The sequence below is a fragment of the Odocoileus virginianus genome, chromosome 3, assembly GCF_023699985.2.
Source record: "Odocoileus virginianus isolate 20LAN1187 ecotype Illinois chromosome 3, Ovbor_1.2, whole genome shotgun sequence".
NCBI classification, from domain to species: domain Eukaryota; kingdom Metazoa; phylum Chordata; class Mammalia; order Artiodactyla; family Cervidae; genus Odocoileus; species Odocoileus virginianus.
In genome coordinates, this window is record NC_069676.1 from 14,025,531 (window position 1) to 14,044,247 (window position 18,717).

At 45.7% G+C, this 18,717-nt stretch overlaps 1 protein-coding gene across 4 annotated transcripts in view; it reads right to left on the reverse strand.

Moving 5' to 3' along the window:
* Positions 1-18,717, reverse strand: part of INSR (insulin receptor) — a 141,250-nt gene that overhangs the window by 17,736 nt on the left and 104,797 nt on the right. For 2 of the 4 annotated variants that reach the window (XM_070464721.1, XM_070464718.1), the window contains exons 11-14: positions 17,218-17,253; positions 11,606-11,880; positions 10,535-10,674; positions 4,176-4,335 (exon numbers count right to left, since the gene is read on the reverse strand). In XM_070464721.1, coding sequence (XP_070320822.1) covers positions 4,176-4,335; positions 10,535-10,674; positions 11,606-11,880; positions 17,218-17,253 — 611 coding nt within the window. The remainder of the gene's footprint in view (positions 1-4,175; positions 4,336-10,534; positions 10,675-11,605; positions 11,881-17,217; positions 17,254-18,717) is intronic. The other 2 variants (XM_070464727.1, XM_070464725.1) reach the window with 1 other exon arrangement.

Consider the following 18,717-nt stretch of genomic DNA (forward strand, 5'->3'; position numbering starts at 1 on the left):
ATGACTGCAGCCATGAAATTAAAAGATGCTTGCTCCTTGGAAGAAAAGCTATGACCAACCTAGACAGCATATTAAAAAAAAATTGCTTTACTAACAAAAGTCCATTTAGTCAAAGCTATGGTTTTTCCAGTAGTCATGTATGGATGTGAGAGCTGGACCATAAAGAAAGCTGAGTGAAAAAGAATTGATGCTTTTGAACTGTGGTGTTGGAGAAGACTCTTGAGAGTCCCTTGGACTGCAAGGAGATCCACCAGTCAATCCTAAAGGAAATCAGTCCTGAATGTTCATTGGAAGGACTGATGCTGAAGCTGAAACTCCAATACTTTGGCCACCTGATGTGAAGAACCAACTCATTGGAAAAGACCCTGATGCTGGGAAAGATTGAAGGCATGAGGAGAATGGGATGACAGAGGATGAGATGGTTGGATGGCACCACCGACATTATGGACATGAGTTTGAGTAAGCTCCGGGAGTTGGTGATGGACAGGGAAGCCTGGTGTGCTACAGTCCATGGGGTTGCAAAGAGTTGGACATGACTGAGCGACTGAACTGAACTGAAGCTACCAGGGAAGCCCTCAGAAGGTCCTGCTGTCTGTTCAATGCTCTGCTCTTCCTGTCTTGAAAATCTTGAGACTTTTTAAGCAAGGGACCATGTCTTTTCAGTTTGCACTGAACCCTTCAAATTAAATAGCTTATTTCAATCCCAGCAGTACCTCTGGCAGATGAAAAATCCATCGCAAGTGCCCTGTGTGTGCCAGGGGGTCGTCCCAAAGAACTAAACCAACTGAAGAAACGTTAGGCAGCCTTAATTCTTTCTAATTCTCATGCAAGGCTGAATTGTCTGTAATTACAAATGCACCCATGTATTCAGATGCTTCCAAGCCAAGGAAGAAAGTGAGTTCTGGGAAACCAGAGAAGGAACCTAGTCCTTTGGGTCTTTAATAGTAACTGTTTACTGAACACTTATGAACATACCAGGCACTGTTTGAAGTGCCCTGCGTGGGAGATCTTAGTTAATCATTCCATAAGCCAAAGTGGCAGGGGTGGGTTGGGGGTGGTGTTAACCTCAATGCCAGTTAATAAAATGGGACACAGAGGCTCAGAGAAGTGACAGTTCTTGCCCAAGTCTAAGAGCTGATTCATGGTGGAGCAGGGATTTGAACCCAGGCCATCTGAGCAAGTTCTTGACCACTGCTCCATGCTGCCCTTAGGGGTCAGCTCTATTTGGAGACATCTTGTCCTCCTGGACCTCCCTGAATTGACAGCAAACTGCCTCCTTCCACATGGAGAAAGCCTCTCTAAATATTTGATGATTGGATGTTGTTCAGTTGCTCAGTCATGTCTGACTCTTTGCGACCCCATGAACGGCAGCACGCCGGGTTTCCCTGTCCTTCACTGTCTCCCAGAGTTTGCTCAAATTCATGTCCATTGAGTCGGTAATGTCATCCAACCATTTCATCTTCTGTTGCCCCCTTCTCCTCTTGCCCTCAATCTTTCCCAGCATCAGGGTCTTTTCCAGTGAGTCGACTCTTCACATCAGGTGGCCAAAGGAATGGAGATTCAGCTTCAGCATCAGTCCTTCCAATGAATACTCAGGGTTGGATGGGACATGAAAAATGGAAACCATCTGGTCATGTGCCGTGGTGGGCACATCCCTCCTCCTTTTTCTTAGGAGGCGGAAAGGTGTAGGCTAGCGATTGCCCAGCACCCGGCACACCTGGGAGCCACGCTGCCCACCCCACCCCACCTCTGCTTCCCAGACCCATGGACCAGTTCACTCCCGAGATTCCAGTGGCCACCAGAACTAGGATTCAGGAAGGGAGGCAGCCAGGATGCAAAATTTGAGAGGAACTCTTGCTTTGGGCCATGCCCATTCACCCAGAGGGTGAATGCCTCTTTAAATTTTACACCCTGGGTGTTATGCCAGCTTCCTTATTATTTAAGAAAGAGTTGTTAATCGAATGTGTTGAATATTTAATTCTCCATTGTTAGCTACTATTAGTAAGCTGTGCTGAATTTCCTCAATCACTTATCTTTTGGTGACATCTCTGATCATTTCCTTAAATTTCTAGAACCACCATTGCTGGTTGAAACAGTAAAAGCTTTTAGAAACTTTTTTTTGGATATACGTTATTAAAGGACTGTGGTTTAGGACTCACCCACCATGAAAAATAACATCCATGTGTCTGCACTCTTGGACAACACTGTGTGTAACTAAGTAACAGAAACAAGCAAAACACTTGCCAATTTGATAAGTTAAAAATTCTATTTCATTTTGATTTGCTTTTTTTCCCCCTTTTGGTGTGGTTTTGAGTGAAGTTGGTAATTTTTTCCCTTATGTTTTCTATTTTTTTATTTCTTTTAAAATTGGCTATTTATATCCCTTCCTGATTTTTGTGTGAGGACATATATCTTTTACTCATAGGAGACATAGATACATATTCATTTTGTATTAAAGATATGAACTCTTTGTCAATGAGGTCACAAATATTTTCCCCACTTTCATAATTTCTTTCGAATTCTGTTCATGGTTTCCCTCTAAATCCTTGAAAAATCCATGTTAGCAGTGTCTTTGTTATTGATGAAGCCCTTGGAACACACCTGAGTTTATGCTAAGAGATAAGATAGTTTGAGATGGGGTTGGCCACTGGAAGACCACGTGTGTGATTAGAGGGGTTGGACTTTCAGCCTGGCCTCCAGACAGGGGAGGGGGTTTGGAGATGGAGTTTAGTCATGTGGTTAATGACTTGATCAATCTCACCGATATAATGAAACCCCAATAAAAACTCTGTTTACCAAGGCTCAGAGAAGCTTCCTGGCTGGTGGGCACATTGATATGCCAGGATGGTGCTGTGATGTGTCCTGATTCCATGGAGAGAAGACACACGAGCCATGCCTTCCAGTCCCCCCATGTCTTCCACGCTCTTGGCCCCCGCACTATGTGGCTCTTTATCTGAGTGGTCCTGACTTACATCTTTTATAATAAAGCTGTCACTGTCCCACAGCATTTTCCTGAGTTCTATGAGCCATTAGGTTGTTATTTGGTCATTTAGTCATGTCTGACTCTTTACGACCCCATGGACTGCCAGGCTTCCCTGTCCTTCACTATCTCCTGGAGTTTGCTGAAACTCATGCCCATTGAGTCGATGATGCCATCCAATCATCTCATCCTCTGTCGTCCCCTTCTACTCCTGCGCTCAATCTTTCCCAGCATCAGAGTCTTCTCTAGCAAGCAACTAAATCTGAGTGGGTTGTGATAACCCCCAAATTTGTAGCCAGCCAGTCAGAAGTGCAGGTGGTGTGGAGAACCCCCAAGCTTGCACCTGGCATCTGAGGTGAGTGTAGTTTTGGTGGGAACCATGCTCTTTAACTTGCTGAGTCTGAGCTAACTCCAGTGGAAAACATCAGAATCACAGTGCTGTGAACCTGGTTATGTCAGAACACTCATCCTGACCCCGATCTTGGCCAGAACCAGCCCAGCAAGAATCCCTTTCCACTTTCCACAGTCTCACCAAGCTTGGTAGATGAAAATCCAGCCAACTAAGCAGAAGCTCTATCTGCCCCCCTCCCACCCAAGTTTCCACTCCTCCTGGTCTAGAATTGCCCCTCCTTCTAAGTGTCTGGGTTCCTACACCCACTGGCCTGTCCCCTCTTATACATTCTTCCAGGTTTCAGCCAAGATGTCACCGCCTCCAGGAAGCACTCCCTGACCAGCTCGGCTCTCCCCATCTCTCCCTATTCTACTGTCCATAGTGTGTCCAGCTCGCTCAATGGCAGCATTTTCTGCCAGCACACCCAAGGCTGAGTAGACAAGCTCCCACATACTCCGTTGGAGGATATGGCCCATCTGAAGACAAAGACGGAGACCCCAGTAACAGGAGTGAACGTGCTTATCTCACGTGCCCTGTGCCAGCCACTTGACATTCATGATGTCACCGAAGCTTCCCTTCACCTCCAGTGGTGGTCCTAGTATTATACCCATAGTCAGATGAAGAAGCATGGGCTCAGAAAGGGCAAGCATCTTGCCCTGGTGGACAAGGCAGCCAGTGGACCCCAAGGTCAGGTCAGAGGCAGTACCCACAGCCTCCAGGCTTCCCCAAGCATCCTCTGAAATGCCCTGCTAGGCCCAGCGCAAAGCACAGACTCTACCAGTCGAAGTGGCCGTGCAGACTTACAATAGTCTGTCACGTAGAAATAGGTGGCTTCCGTCCAAGACCCGTTGCCTGCCAGGGAGGTGGCCCGAACTCGCACGCTGTAATTTCCAGGCGGCAGCCCGCGTAACCGGCAGCCGCGCTCCAGAGCATAATGCCGGCGGGAGACGCAGAGGTGCAGCTCCTGAAAGACAAAGATCCCACTCAGAAACGACGTGGAGGGAGTGAGGCATAAACACTGCAACATGTGAGCGACTTGGAACCTCGTGGGATTCCAGAACCGTAGCTCTATGGATAAGGCACCGATAGAGAGGTTAACCGGGCTTCCCTGGTGGCTCTGAGGGTAAAGAATCCGCCTGCAACGCAAGGGACCCAGCTTCGATCTCTGGGTCAGGAAGATCCCCTGGAGAAGGGAATGGCAACCCACTCCAGTGTTCTTGCTTGGAAAATCCCATGGACAGAGGAGCCTGGTGGGCTACAGTCCAAGGGGTTGCAAAGAGTTGGACACGACTGAGTGACTTTCACGTTTTCACTTTCAGAGAAGTTATTGTTGTTGATAATAGCCAATATTCCAGAACCATAACCAAGCACATGGCTTAGATCATGGCACTTAACCCTTACGATGTCACATTTAGCTTAGTTAGAAACAAAGAAAGTGAGGCTTAGAGCAGAGGTCAGTGAACTTTGTCTGTAAATGGCCAGAGAGTAAATTATTTTTAGCTCCAAGGGGGCCAGGTGGTCACTGTTACCAATTCAACCTTCAACAGCTCAAAAGCAGTCAGAACCAGATCATGAATCTCTAATTCCGTAGACAAACAGGCGTGGCTGTGTGCCCGTAAGACACAGTGGATGCTGAAAGCTGAACCTCGCAGCAATTTACACATGTGAGATACTAGGGCTTCCCTGGCGGCTCAGACAGTAAAGAATCTGCCTGCAATGCAGGAGACCCAGGTTCAATCCCTAGGTCAGGAAGATGCCCTGGAGAAGGGAATGGCAACCCACTCCAGTATACTTGCCTGGAGAAATCCATGGACAGAGGAGCCTGGCAGGCTACAGTCTATGGGGTCACAAACAGTCAAACACAACTGAGCAACTAACACACACACACACACACACACACACACGAGCTACTATTTTTCTTCTGAATTTTTTTCAACTGTTTGAAGATGTGAAAGTGATTCTTAGCTCTTGAGCTATACAAAAACAGGCATTGCATAAATAGTTTGTTTTCTGCTGCTGGGGGTGTTGAAATGATTTGTCCCAGATCTCATAGCTGGTCATTGGCAGGGCAGCCCTTGAACCCAGAACTGTCTGGCTTCCTTGAAACCACCACGGAGTATTTTCACCAGGACTCCAGGAGGGCAGGAAAGAAGGAACCCAGATCTCCTAAATCACCTAAGAACCAAACAGATACATGGACTTAATGTCTTAAGGACAAATTTTAAAACAGCTTCCTTCTCACAATGTAACCTTTTGATTTATTTATTAAAAGAGTTTGTGTGTGTGTGTGTATGTGCGCGCACACGCACACTCAGTCATGTCCAACTCTTTGTGACCCCATGGACTGTAGCCTGCCAGGCTTCTCTCTCCATGGGATTTCCCAGGCAAGAGTACTGGAGTGAGTTGCCAATTCCTTCTCCAGGGGATCTAAAAGAGTTGGGATCTACTTAAATGTCTGCCATGACGGGTAGAGATAAGTAAGTATACACACCCCAGCAATAAACATGTAAAAAGAAAGAAACCCAGGGCTTATTAGGAGAAGCATTAAGGCTCACTGGGAAATATGATCATGAAACCTGTAAGCGTCGGCCAGTTTTAAAACTTTCCAAAACAGTTCCAAGTTCATAGTGCATGCAGGGAACTGGACTGGAAAATTTCAGGAGGGAGTGGGAGGAGGGAGAGAAACGTAAAAACTCCCGTGCTTATCATGTGATAATAACAGCAAGAAAACAGATCAGGCTAGTGGCAGGGGTGGGGAAGTCTAGTCCAAAGGTTCTTCCAAGTCGAATGAGTCACCAAGTGGAAAGGGACAAATAAGCAAATATAGAAACCAAAGGGAGCTGCTATCCGGGGTGAAAGGGAAAATATAGCCTCCAGTGCTGGTCGGGTACCTCGGTGGGTGAGGACAGAGAAGGGAGCCTGATGGAAGGAACTAGACACACCAAAAAAAAAAAAAAAAAACCCCCAAGAAGCAAGTCTGATGAAGAGTGAAGAAGCCAATTACAGAAAAGTTTGTGCAAACAGGGGGGAAAAAAAGAAAAACAGCTCAAAACTGCAAAAACATGCTGAAGCAAAGATGTTAAGTGCACAGAAACTGAAAATTGATGCTCTTTCCAAGGAGATGGTTCCTGGGTCCAGGGTGTCCCAGGATGGGAGGGGAAGTGGTGAGGGGAGAAATGACTGGTGCGAAGTTCAAGGAGAGGCAGAATCAAAAACAATGGTGATTTTGGCTGTTCAGCTAGCAAATAAGGGGAAAAATGACCTCCCACCAAATGCTGAAGAGAATTTTGTAAACCTGGCAAAATTACATCCCAACAGTACAATTGGTGTAAAAAACCTTTTTTTTTTTTTACTTTACTTTTTACTTTATCAAGGGTTTTCCAGGTGGTACAGTGGTAAAGAACCTCCCTGTCAATACAAGAGTTGCCAGAGTCATGGGTTCAATCCCTGGGTGGGGAAGATCCCCTGTAAGAGGAAATGGCAACCCACTGCAGTATTCTTGCCTGGAAAATCCCACAGACAGAGGAGCCTGATGGGCTATAGTCCACAGGGTCACAAAGAGTCAGACACAACCGAGCAACTGAGCACACACACACATTATTCAAAGCGATGCTAGACAATTAAAGAAAATGAAAATAACAAACCAGTTTTGCTCATGAAGAGTTTTTTTTTTCTTTTAAGGTATTACAACCTCTCACTCGTAACTTTCCCTCCAACTCCCTGTTCCCCTAAAGAGCAAATAGGGCTGGTCTGTCTGGGATCAGGGTCAGGCAGAGATTATGGTGGGGATTGGTGATAGGGGTTCCTACTGGTGACCCTTGGGTTCCAGAAATGAGAGACGCAGGCCAGCGACGGTGGCTGGGAGAAGTTAGGGTTGGATCCAGTGCCAATAGGGTAACCCATGTTATATTGGGATGCAGGAATTCAGTGTTCAAACCTGGGAAATTTCAGGCAAATGAGTATGAGATGGCCACAGTAGCAGAGACCTGTTTCCATAGAGACAGAAAGCAGATTAGTGATTGCCAAGGGCTGGAGGGAAAGGAAGTAGGAAAGACTGGGGGTTTAATGGCTGGAGGTGGAGGTAGGCTTTCTTTGAGAAGTGATGAAAACATTCTGGAATTGTGGTGATGGTAGCGCAACTCTGTAACTATATTACAAATCACTGCATTGTATTAATATGTGTCCAGTTCAGTTCAGTTCAGTCACTCAGTTGTGTCCGACTCTTTGCAACCCCATGGACTGCAGCACACCAGGCCTCCCTGTCCATCACCAACTCCCAAAGTCCACTCAAACTCATGTCCATTGAGTCGGTGATGCCATCCAACCATCTCATCCTCTGTCGTCCCCTTCGTCTCCCACCTTCAATCTTTCCCAGCATCAGGGTCTTTTCAAATGAGTCAGCTCTTCACATGAATATGTTAAGTGGTTGTATTTTACCATGTGTGAATGTATCTCAATTAAACTGTTATTTAAAAACCCTTATGCCTAAGCCAATCAGTACACAGCACTGTCTTGGTTGTATGACTGGGTGTCATGTGACCTCAGCCTGGCTGGAAATGCTGGGACACAGACTCTCTTCTTCCAGGCTTGGTGCTGAGAGAATATGAGGGTTGGAACCTCTAAAGTCACCGGACAGCTAGGAGCTACTGGCCTCACTGCAAGGACCCTTGAGACACAAAAGAGCCAAAGGAATCTGGATCCAGCTGTGCCTGAACTCCATCAGCTGATTATGGAAGCTAATAAGCTTCCCTTTTGTCATAAGTTACTTTCGTGGCTGCTGGTGGAAGATGAAGAGTAATGGCTTAGAGGATCTAAAATCCAGAGCTGGAAATCTCAGTCTCCTCATTATACTTGACCATGATCACCCCCAACATAAAAACTTTAAAAGGCTGTATATCCACCAGTTTTATGTATGCACCATCTTCTATGTATCCATTCTTCTTCTAGTGGCTTGCACTTTTTGCTAGTGGTGAAATTTTTATGCATAAAGCTTTGCTACCAACCCAAATCTGAACTATTTCTTTAGAACAAATGGGATTAATATATATGGGATGAGATATTAAATTTCACTAAAATCACTAGCGGCTCCCTGTGAATTGTGCCTCTCTTTATATACCCCTGAAGGCTCCCCTCCCACACTGATTCTGGGCTCAGCCACTAGACACACACTGGTGCATATTCTTCCTTGACAAATGTTTCTTTTGACAACTGTCTGCAGGACATACAAAAACAGGCCAGGGGCCAGTTCAGCCCGTAGATCATAGTTTGCTGATTTCAATTCGAAATCATCATCAAAGCTGATTATCTGGGCATCCAGAGATGTGGTTCCAGGAAGAATCAACAGATGGAGGTCCATTTGTCATCTCTGGCTTGGGCAAGCCGAGCTGTGCCACCAACCTCTGTTGCGTGCGTGCTAAGTCAGTTGTGTCTGACTCTTTGTGACCCCATGGACTGTAGCCCACCAGGTTCCTTTATCCATGGGATTCTCCAGGCAAGAAATCTGGAGTGGATTGCCATGCCCTCCTCCAGGGGATCTTCCTGACTCAGGGATTGAATCCACATCTCCTGCAGCTCCTGCATTGCAGGCGGATTCTTTACTGCTGAGCCACCGGGAAACCAACAACCTCTGTTAGTGGTTGGCAAACTAGAGCCCACAGGCTGAATCTGGTTCACTGCTTGATTTTGTAAATAAAGTTTTATTGGCAAACGGTCATGCCCATTCATTTTCATTCTGTCTGTGTCTGCTTTGAAGCTATGATGGCAGCGTCAAGCAGTTGACCCAGAGACTGTATGGTTCCAAAAGCTGAAAATATTCACTCTCTGGCCCCTTATAGAAAATTACCTCTGATCGACATGACCACCCTCAATGGCAGACGGCAGGTGCCAGAGTCCAAGGGTCTGGGTTTGAGTGTTGGATGTGTAACCTTGAGAAAGTCTATTTGGCTCCCTAAATTTCCATTCTCTCAGCCTTAAAGGGAGACACTCACCAGCAGGTTCTACCTTGTAGGGTCATTGTGAGGTGCAAACGGATCATTGCAAAGGGCTCAACTGATGGCAGGGTACACCCCCTGGGTCAACTCAGGGAGGTGACCTGACATCTGCCTGAAGTCATCCAGTAAATGGGAGAAGTGGCCCCAATCAGTCCAAGCCTCAGCAGTGCTTCTCTGGCGTGCGTGCGTGCTTAGCCATTCAGTCATGTCTGGCTCTTTGCGACCCCATGGACTGTAGCCTGCCAGACTCCTCTGTCCATGGGATTCTCCAGGCAAGAATCCTGGAGTGGGTTACCATTACCTCCTCCAAGGAAACCTTCCAGACCCAAGAATCACACCTGCATCTCCCGTGTCTTCTGCGCTGGCAGGAGGACTCTCTACCACAGAGCCATACGTAGACAATAAGTCATATCTGAGGACAGAGACTTGCCCCATAGTGGTTACTAGCTTAGAACTGGGGCCAGCAAATCCAGCCTGCTTGCTGCCTGTTTTTGCAAATAAAGTTTTAATGGCACACAACCATCCCCCTTCATTTACATATTATCTGCACGTGGCTTTCACAATGCAAAGGCAGAATTGAATAGCTGCAGACACCATCTGACCACAAAGCCAAACATGTTTTGGGTCTGGACCTTTACAGAGAGAATTGCCAACCCCTGGGTTAGAACATCAGATAGCCTTGGGTTCAAATCCTGATTCTATTCTTATAAACCTTGGATGCAATTTCAATTCTGGGTGCCTCAGTCAGTACTAAGCTCACTGGGTTTTCTGAGGATTTATTGTACTTCATTGATCCCAAGAGACACAGTATTTCTACATTTGACATCTCTGAAATCTGAATGCATCTTACAGTTAGAATGGGCAGCACCTTTTTCTTTCCGAGCAGTCTGTGAGAATAACAGGGCTTCTTATGACATGTTAGATGTGGTAAAATTGGACAAATGAGATACCATTTACAAAGCATTTAGCATGCATGGGGCACATAGTCCTGGGGAGAGTTTAGCTACAATAAAATGTTGGACCTGACCCATCTCCCTGGAAAGTCATATATCAAGGCTTTGAGTCTTCATAGCAAAGCATCTAATGAGAGAAGCAGGAGGGCCAGAATTACGAAAAGGAAGGAGGTACCAATAACAGTCTTGAAGGCACATCCCCAGGCATCGAGGATCTTACCTCTTCGCCGTATCGTCGATAACTCACTTCATACAGCACAATCAGACCGTTGGGTTCCTTGGGCTCCTGCCACATCAAGTGAACAACGTTGTTCTCGAAGATTTCATGGGTCACGGGGCCGACAATATCGTCTGCCTTGGCTGTAAGGAGCAGTGATTAGTGCTGGGGACTCCATCCCTGGATCAAACCCCACCTCCACCACTGAGCAGGTGAGCGACCTTAAACTGGTTGTGTAACTTTCCTGTGTTCTATTTCCCTTATTGGAGAATGGACATTCTCATCGAATTCTTTACATATTTATGTCTATCTATCCATCTATCTATTTATGTATCTATTGATCTATCTTACATACTGTTGGTTAGGTTTCTCCAGAAAACCCTAATATACTATATATATACATATATAGTATATACATATATAGTATATACTATATATGTACGTATTTCTTAATTTCACTTTATTTTTCTTATGACTCACATACTGAAAAAGAGTCAGACACAACTTAGCGACTAAACAACAAGAAAGATGATTATAGTTAACAATGTATGTGTGTGTCGCTCAGTTATGTGTGACCTATGTGACCCCATGGACTGTAGCCCACCAGGCTCCTCTGTCCATGGAATTCTCCAGGCAAGAATACTGGAGTGGGCTGCCAGTCCCTTCTCCAGGGGATCTTCCCAAGCCAGGGATCAAACCCATGTCTCTTGCACTGCAGGCAGACTCTTTACTGTCTGAGCCAGCAGGCAATCACAAAGTCAATAATACTGTGGTTTATACTTGAAAGCCGCTAAGAGAGTAGACCTGAAATCTTCTCACCACAAACAAGAAATGGTAATTATGTGCCTTGATGGAGATGTTAGCTAATGTTATTGTGGTAAATATTTTGCAATATATAAGTGGAGCAAATCAACACATTGTACACCTGAAATTTACACAATGTTTTATGTCCACTGCATCTCAGGGGAAAATGAAAAATGATGAAGGCAAATAAAGTCTCAAGTATGCTGCCTAGAGAGTGGAGAGCTTCCTTGGTTAGCCTGCGTCTCTTGGCTCTGCGATGAGTTGACCTACCTTCAGGCATGGTCCTGGCGCTGACGTAGGCAGCCACGCTACACCTCTCCTCGGGAGAATCTTGGTTGCAAGCCTGAAGCTCGATGCGATAGCCAGTAAAGTGACGCAGGCCGGAGATGACCAGCGACTCCTTGTTCACCACTTTCTCGAAGGGTCTGTGCTCCTCCGAGCTCGTGGGCGTGCTGGTGGAGGAGGTATTGGGGAACCCCAGAATGGTGGGTACGGTCGCTGTCACATTCCCCACGTCACCAAGGGCTCTGCGTTTTCTTGACGGCCTGTCATGACAGGGGGACACACCTGGTCATACAATCACCATCTTTGAAAAAATGCTGCTGGAGAATAAAAGGCTTAAAACCAAAGACTGAGATGCAGTGAGATTCAAGGGGAGGAGCGTGTAGATTACAATGTAAATTTCCAGGAATTATAACCCAGAGTCACTTTTAAAGAAGATGCCCTCCTAGGCATCATGTCAGGCAAGCCCACCCCAAGAGAGTAGTGGGGAGGCTATGGGACCACCCATAGTAGACACACCAATATTCCCCTCAACATGCTTAATTTCAGATTTCATTTTGCAGATGAACAGTCCAGCCAGAGTCAGTGTCAAAAATGAGATGCCAAAAGTGTATGAGTCTAACCCTGCCAAATGGTTCAAACTACTTGACACTATCACCAGTTTAACCAGGAGAAATACATCTTATTCTTAGGACCCTTTAGGACAATGGCATAATCTAAGTGATTCAACTTCAATCCTTGGTAAAAAAAAAAAATCTTAACACTCAGGTTGCTAAGGGTAACTCCCAAAATTGCCTATGTGATTGGCACATTTTCTCCCCTTTAAAAGATGAAGAAAAATGTTAATAGCCTAAAAAATTATAAATCCAAAAAGAAAGGTATAAAGAAAATTTGAATTCCTCAGCATTCCACTGACTGCTTTGTCCTTTGGCAATTATTTTTTCTGTGAATGTTACATATGGGTATAATGGGAGGATCAAGCTAGTTCTATAATCCACTTGGCTCACTTGTATTAGAAGCAATCTCAAATATTTTCCTGAAAACATAATGTCTCAAGTAGGAAGGAATTTACTTTTTTTTTCTTCTTCAACATGAAGATATTCCCTCCTTGTTATGAAAGTGCCACATGCTCATTGCAGAAAACTTGGAAACCTGTAGAATATTCCATTTAATGCAAGAACCATAATTTACTTAGTCATCCTACAATTTTAAAAATATAAGCATATTCCCCATTTTTTTTTTTGCTATTATAAATATCACTGTGATCATTGTCCATGTGTCTCATAAATTCCTAAAAGTAGTTTCTAAGAAATTGTTAGATTATGCCTCTTCATACCTATGGCTAAATTGCTACCCTCCAGACTCTTTAAACTGACTTGTGGTCTCACCCATAAAGGGGCTTCCCAGGTGGCAATGGTGGTAAAAAAACCTGCCTGCCAATGCAGGAGATGAGACGTGGGTTCGATCCCTCAGAGGAGGGCACGGCAACCGGCCCCAGTATTCTTGCCTGGAGAACCCCATGGACAGAGGGGATTGGCAGGCTACGGTCCATAGGGTCCCAAAGAGTTAGACACAGCTGAAGCAGCTTAGCACACAGATATATCTTGTCTATTTGTTTATTTATATTGTACCTACTTTCTGAAACTCATTCTCAGAGTTTCAGGGTTTCTTTTCTTAGGTTTTCAAGGAATACTCTTGGATAAAGGGTCAGTAAACTTGTCACATAAATGCTAGGTGGTAAATATTTGGGGTTTTGCCAGGCGTGTGTTTTTTGTCACAGCTATTCAATTTGCAATGGCTTTCAAACCATGGCAGCTTGAAAATAGCCAGAGACATGATGTAAACAAGTGGGCATGGCTACATTCCAATAAAACTTGTTGACAAAAACAGGCAGTCTGTCTACTCTTGAATAAGAATACCTGAAAATGTCAATGCTTTTGTTTCCCACAATCCATTCCAATTCTCATGTCTGCCATTACTGCATTGGCTAGATACCCAGACAATTGTTAATTAGTTATGATGAGATTGGCTTCCTTCCAAAGTAAACAGGAATAGTTTTAAGAAAGATGTTACTTTGGATGTTGGTTTCATCTAAATAATATTTATCTTGTTGCTGAAGTTTTCTAGTCCTAGCTTTATAAAAGGCCTCTCCCCCACTGCCTTTCTTTAAGTTCAGTTCAGTTCAGTCACTCAGTCACGTCTGGCTCTTTGAGACCCCATGGACTGCAGCACGCCAGGCTTTCCTGTCCATCACCAACTCCTGGAGCTTACTCAAACTCGATAGTCAGTGATACCATCCAACCATCTCATCCTCTATCGTCCCCTTCTCCTACCACCTTCAATCTTTCCCAGCATCAGGGTCTTTTCAATGAGTCAACTCTTTGCAACAGGTGGCCAAAGTATTGGAGCTTCAGCTTTAGCATCAGTGCTTCCAATGAATAGTCAGGGTTGACTTCATTTAGGATTGACTGGTTGAATCTCCTGCAGTCCAAGAGATTCTCAAGAGTCTTCTCCAACACCACAGTTCAAAAGCATCAATTCTTCGGTGCTCAGCTTTCTTTATAGTCCAACTCTCACGTCCATACGTGACCACTGGAAAAACCATAGCCTTGACTAGACGGACCTCTGTTGGCAAAGTAATGTCTCTGCTTTTTAATATGCTGTCTAGGTTGGTTATAGCTTTTCTTCTAAGGAGAAAGCATCTTTTAATTTCATGGCTGCAGTCATCATCTGCAGTGATTTTGGAGCCCCCCAAAATAAAGTCTCTCATTGTTTCCATTGTTTTCCCATCTATTTGCCATGAAGTGATGGGACCAGATGCCATGATCTTAGTTTTCTGAATGTTGAGTTTTAAGCCAACTTTTTCACTCTCCTCTTTCACTTTCATCAAGAGGTTCTTTAGTTCTTCTTCACTTTCTGCCATAAGGGTGGTGTCATCTGCATATCTGAGGTTATTGATATTTCTCCCAGCAATCTTGATTCCAGCTTCTTTAGGTTAGTAATTTAAAAAATCTTAGTTCCCCAGCCAGGGGTTGAATCTACATCACCTGCAGTGGAAGCACAGGATCTTAACCACTGGACACCCAGGGAACACCAACCCCCCCATAATTTTTAATAAATGTTATTAAAATTTTCACCTCTCTGAAACTTTCAAATTGGAAAGCTCATGGTTATCCAGAGAATTTACCACAAATTTAGCTATATTAATTTTCCCTCCCTCCCTAACACATTATATTTTAAATTTTATAGTTTTTTTAATTAAAAAAATTATTTAGGTCTACTAATTTACAACAAAGTCCAGGTTTGGCAATATTCTACAAGTGAAGGTATATGATGGTCATGTCTCTGATATTTTCCAAACAAATCTTTTCTTTTTTGGCTGCACCATGCAGCATGCATGGGATCCTAGCTCTGAGATCAGGGATCAAACCCAGGCCTCCCTGCACTGGAAGCACGGAATCTTAACCATTGGACCACCAAGGAAGTCCCTCCAGATGGATTTGAATGAAAATTTCCATTTCAACTTCCACCCAATAGAAATCTAAGTGATCCACTTTTAATCACCAGGAAGTAGAGTTTTCTGTTCGAGCTCTTGAAGTTTACCTTTAATTTTTGTTTCGTTGTCATCAGCAAAAACAAACCTTACTTTGGGGGTACTCACTAAGATTTTCTTTGTGGTCCTTTTGTCTGAAAAGACCATTGACATTCCTGAATGGAAACCAAAACTAGTAAGCCAAAGATACACCCATGCTAGCAAGATTCAAAACATTTCTATACAAGCACAGATGAGCTTTCCAGAAATGATGGAGACCCTGGGGTCTCATGAATAATTACTGAAAAATTGATTATCTAATAAAAAAGAAACATAAATGGCCTCTAACAGGGCAAATATGCATACACCAAAAGGATTATATCCAATAGGACAAGACTACCACGTGGTCACAGAAAACCCCCATGATTGGATCAAGGTCTCAGATTTCTAGATCTTTGTGTAGGTGTGTGTGGATGTGTGCGGATGTGTGCCTTGAATGCTCAGGCGTGTCTGATTCTTCAGACCCATTGGAATTTCAGCCCTCCAGGCTCCAGTCTGTGGGATTTTCCAAGCAAGAATACCGGAGTGGGTTGCTATTTCCTCCTCCAGGTGATCTTCCCCTCCTAGGAATGGAACCCTCATCTCCTGTCTCCCGCATTGTGGGTGGATTCTTTAGCCACTGAGCCATTGTGCTACAGTCGTGTCTGACTCTTTGCAACTCCATCAACTGTGACCTGCCAGGCTCCTCTGCCCACGGGATTTTCCAAGCAGGAATACTGGAGTGGGTTGCCATTTCTCGCTCCAAGGGATCTTCCCCACCCAGGGATCGAACCTGGGTTTCCTGCATCACAGGCAGATTCTTTACCATCTGAGCTGTCAGGGAAGCCCAGATCTTCCTTTACTACAGATTATATTCAAAATGGCCACTAGAGGGCAGACTGGGGTCAAACATTGCCTGAAAATAAATAAACCCTCCCTTGGAAGAATAAAATCATTCTTCATAGCTCTTACCCTGCCTTTCCAGTCTCCCCTCCTGTTCTTCCCAAGAGTCCAGGATTCTTTCCACCGACTTCCCTTTCGCCACGTTCTCTCTGCCTGTCCTCTCCTCCAGGACACCCCCTCATCCTTCAATCCTTCTCTCTCTTTTTTTAAAAACTGAGATGTGCTCTAATTAGTCGCTCAGTCGTGTCTGACTCTTTCCAACTCCATGGACTGTGGCCCACCAGGCTCCTCTATCCACGGGATTCTCCAGGCAAGAATACTAGAGTGGGTAGCCATTCCCTTTTCCAGGGGATCTTCTCAACTCAGGGATCGAACCCAGGTATCCAGCACCGTAGGCGGATTCTTTACTGTCTGAGCTACCAGGGAAGTCCATAAATCCTGAAGTGGGTAGCCTATCCCTTCTCCAGCGGAATGTTCCGACCCAGTAATCAAGCCGGGGTCTTCTGCATTGCAGGCGGATTCTTTACCAGCTGAGCCAGCAGAGTTTCCTCACATTGAAGCATAGTTGACTCTCTAAGACACACGTCAAAGGGGAGCATCCCTGACTGTCCTCAGCGGAATACAGGGATATAGCACATCTGTGCTCAGGCCTGCTCGTCATCCCGCACTAGTCACCCCAGATAAAAATGTTCCTCTCCCGGATCAGCTTTCCCCACGACCTGCCGCTAACTGGTTTCGACTGACTGGGAGCCCAGCACAGTTCTGCACAAACGGCAGGCTTGATAAATAAATGTGTCGCGGCATGGAGGAAAAATGGGCAGCATCTTGGAAGCCCTCTAGGAAGTACACCCTCGACTCTATGTTTTAGTAAGAGTGTGTTAGTTAGGATATCCGCCCCCCCCCCCCCGCCCCAATCATGCCCAGATTCCATTTCAGGGTGAAGGTGTTTAACGTGTGAATTTGTGAAGCGCCCCCTCTCGGCAGAACAGCGCGATGCATGCATCAAACCACAGAAGGCCCCCGGGGATCTCAAAGGGGCTCAACATGCTTCCTGCCCCGCGGGCCCACTGGCCCTGCACTGTGCAGCCACCAGGGGCCACGCGGACGTCCCACAGGTGAGTCGTACCTAGCGTCCTCGGCAACAGGGCCTGAAGATGATTTTCTGTGAAAACAAAACCAGCCGCTTTGAGGACAGACAGAACTTCTTCAGACAGACCTCTTGCTTCTGACAGCCTGTGCCAGCAGCCCGAGGGCGCTTGCCCCAGACCACAGGTCACTTGTTTCCATCACTTGAACCACACTTTTTTTTTTTTTTGAACCACATCTTCCCCAGCAGGTGTGTAGGGCACGGCAAGCAGTTGGGAGGAGGGAGTCAAGAAAACACCCCCCGAGACCTAGTCATCTGGGGTTCCCATGAGATGTCAAACGTAACACTACTTTTTTCTTTTGGGTCATGCCATGGCTTCCCCTGTGGCTCAGTGGTAAAGAATCCATCCGCAGTGCAGGAGATGCAGGTTCTATCCCTGGGTGAGGAAGATCCCCTGGAGGAGGGCACGGCAACCCACTCCAGGATCCTAGCCTGGAGAATCCCCTGGACAGAGGAGCCTGGTGGGCTACAGTCCATGGGGTCGCACAGAGTTGGACACGACTGAGTGCCTGAGCACATAAGCACACAGCACGTGGGATCTTCCCCGACCAGGGATTGAACTCGTGTCCCCTGTATTGGAAGCAAAGAGTCTTTCTTAATCACTGGGCCACCGGGGAAGTCCAGACTAGTTTTAAACCTCATGACTGACTCGGCCACTAAGCTTGAGTCTGGTGGAGTTTTAATGGGTGAAACAATAACTGCCTCCACACCTGGGCTGTGCCATTCAGTGTTCTTTTGGACTCGGGGTCAGATAAGAATGCAAGAAAGAGAAAAGAAATGTTATATATTGACAGTTCTAATGAAGTCTCTAGCAGGAGCAATGCTGAGCCTCTGAAGAGACCCACTTTCCAATCTTGTTTTATCTCAGTGCAACCTTTGGGGGCAGGAGGTTGATCCACTTTGGAAACGACTTGGAAATGTATCGGACACTTCTGGGTAGCCATCTGGTGAAGTCTGTTAGGGGGAAGGGTCAAGAGTGGAGCGGGTGGGGGCAATTGAAAGCTCCCAGCACATTTGCTTTGTAAACCTGGGCAGAGTTAGTGGGGGGGAAAAGGCTTTGGACCCAAAAAAGGCAGTTGGCAAGTGCTTCAGTGGGTTAGCAGAAAGACTCATGAGCTTATTAAGATGCAGACAGTGCTACTGCCATCTACTGGCTGGAGGCCCGGGATGCAGCTCAACATCCTACCCTGTGCAGGATGGTCCCACCTCAGAGAATGAGCTGGCTCCACATGTCAACAGCAGCAAGGCTGAGAATCCCTGTGAGACTCGTGTAATCTCACAGCCGTAAAATACAGGAACCACTTTTCTCTCCATTCCTCAGGTGAATAAACTGAGGCACCGAGAGAGGTAGAACAACCTGTGACCCACAGAAACTTGCCTTCTACAGAACTAAGTGTCTCAGCTTGCAGGAAGGATAAAGAGGTATGAAAAAACCAAGAGTCATTTTTACTGCAGACCCTCTGTTTACTTCCCCTTCAC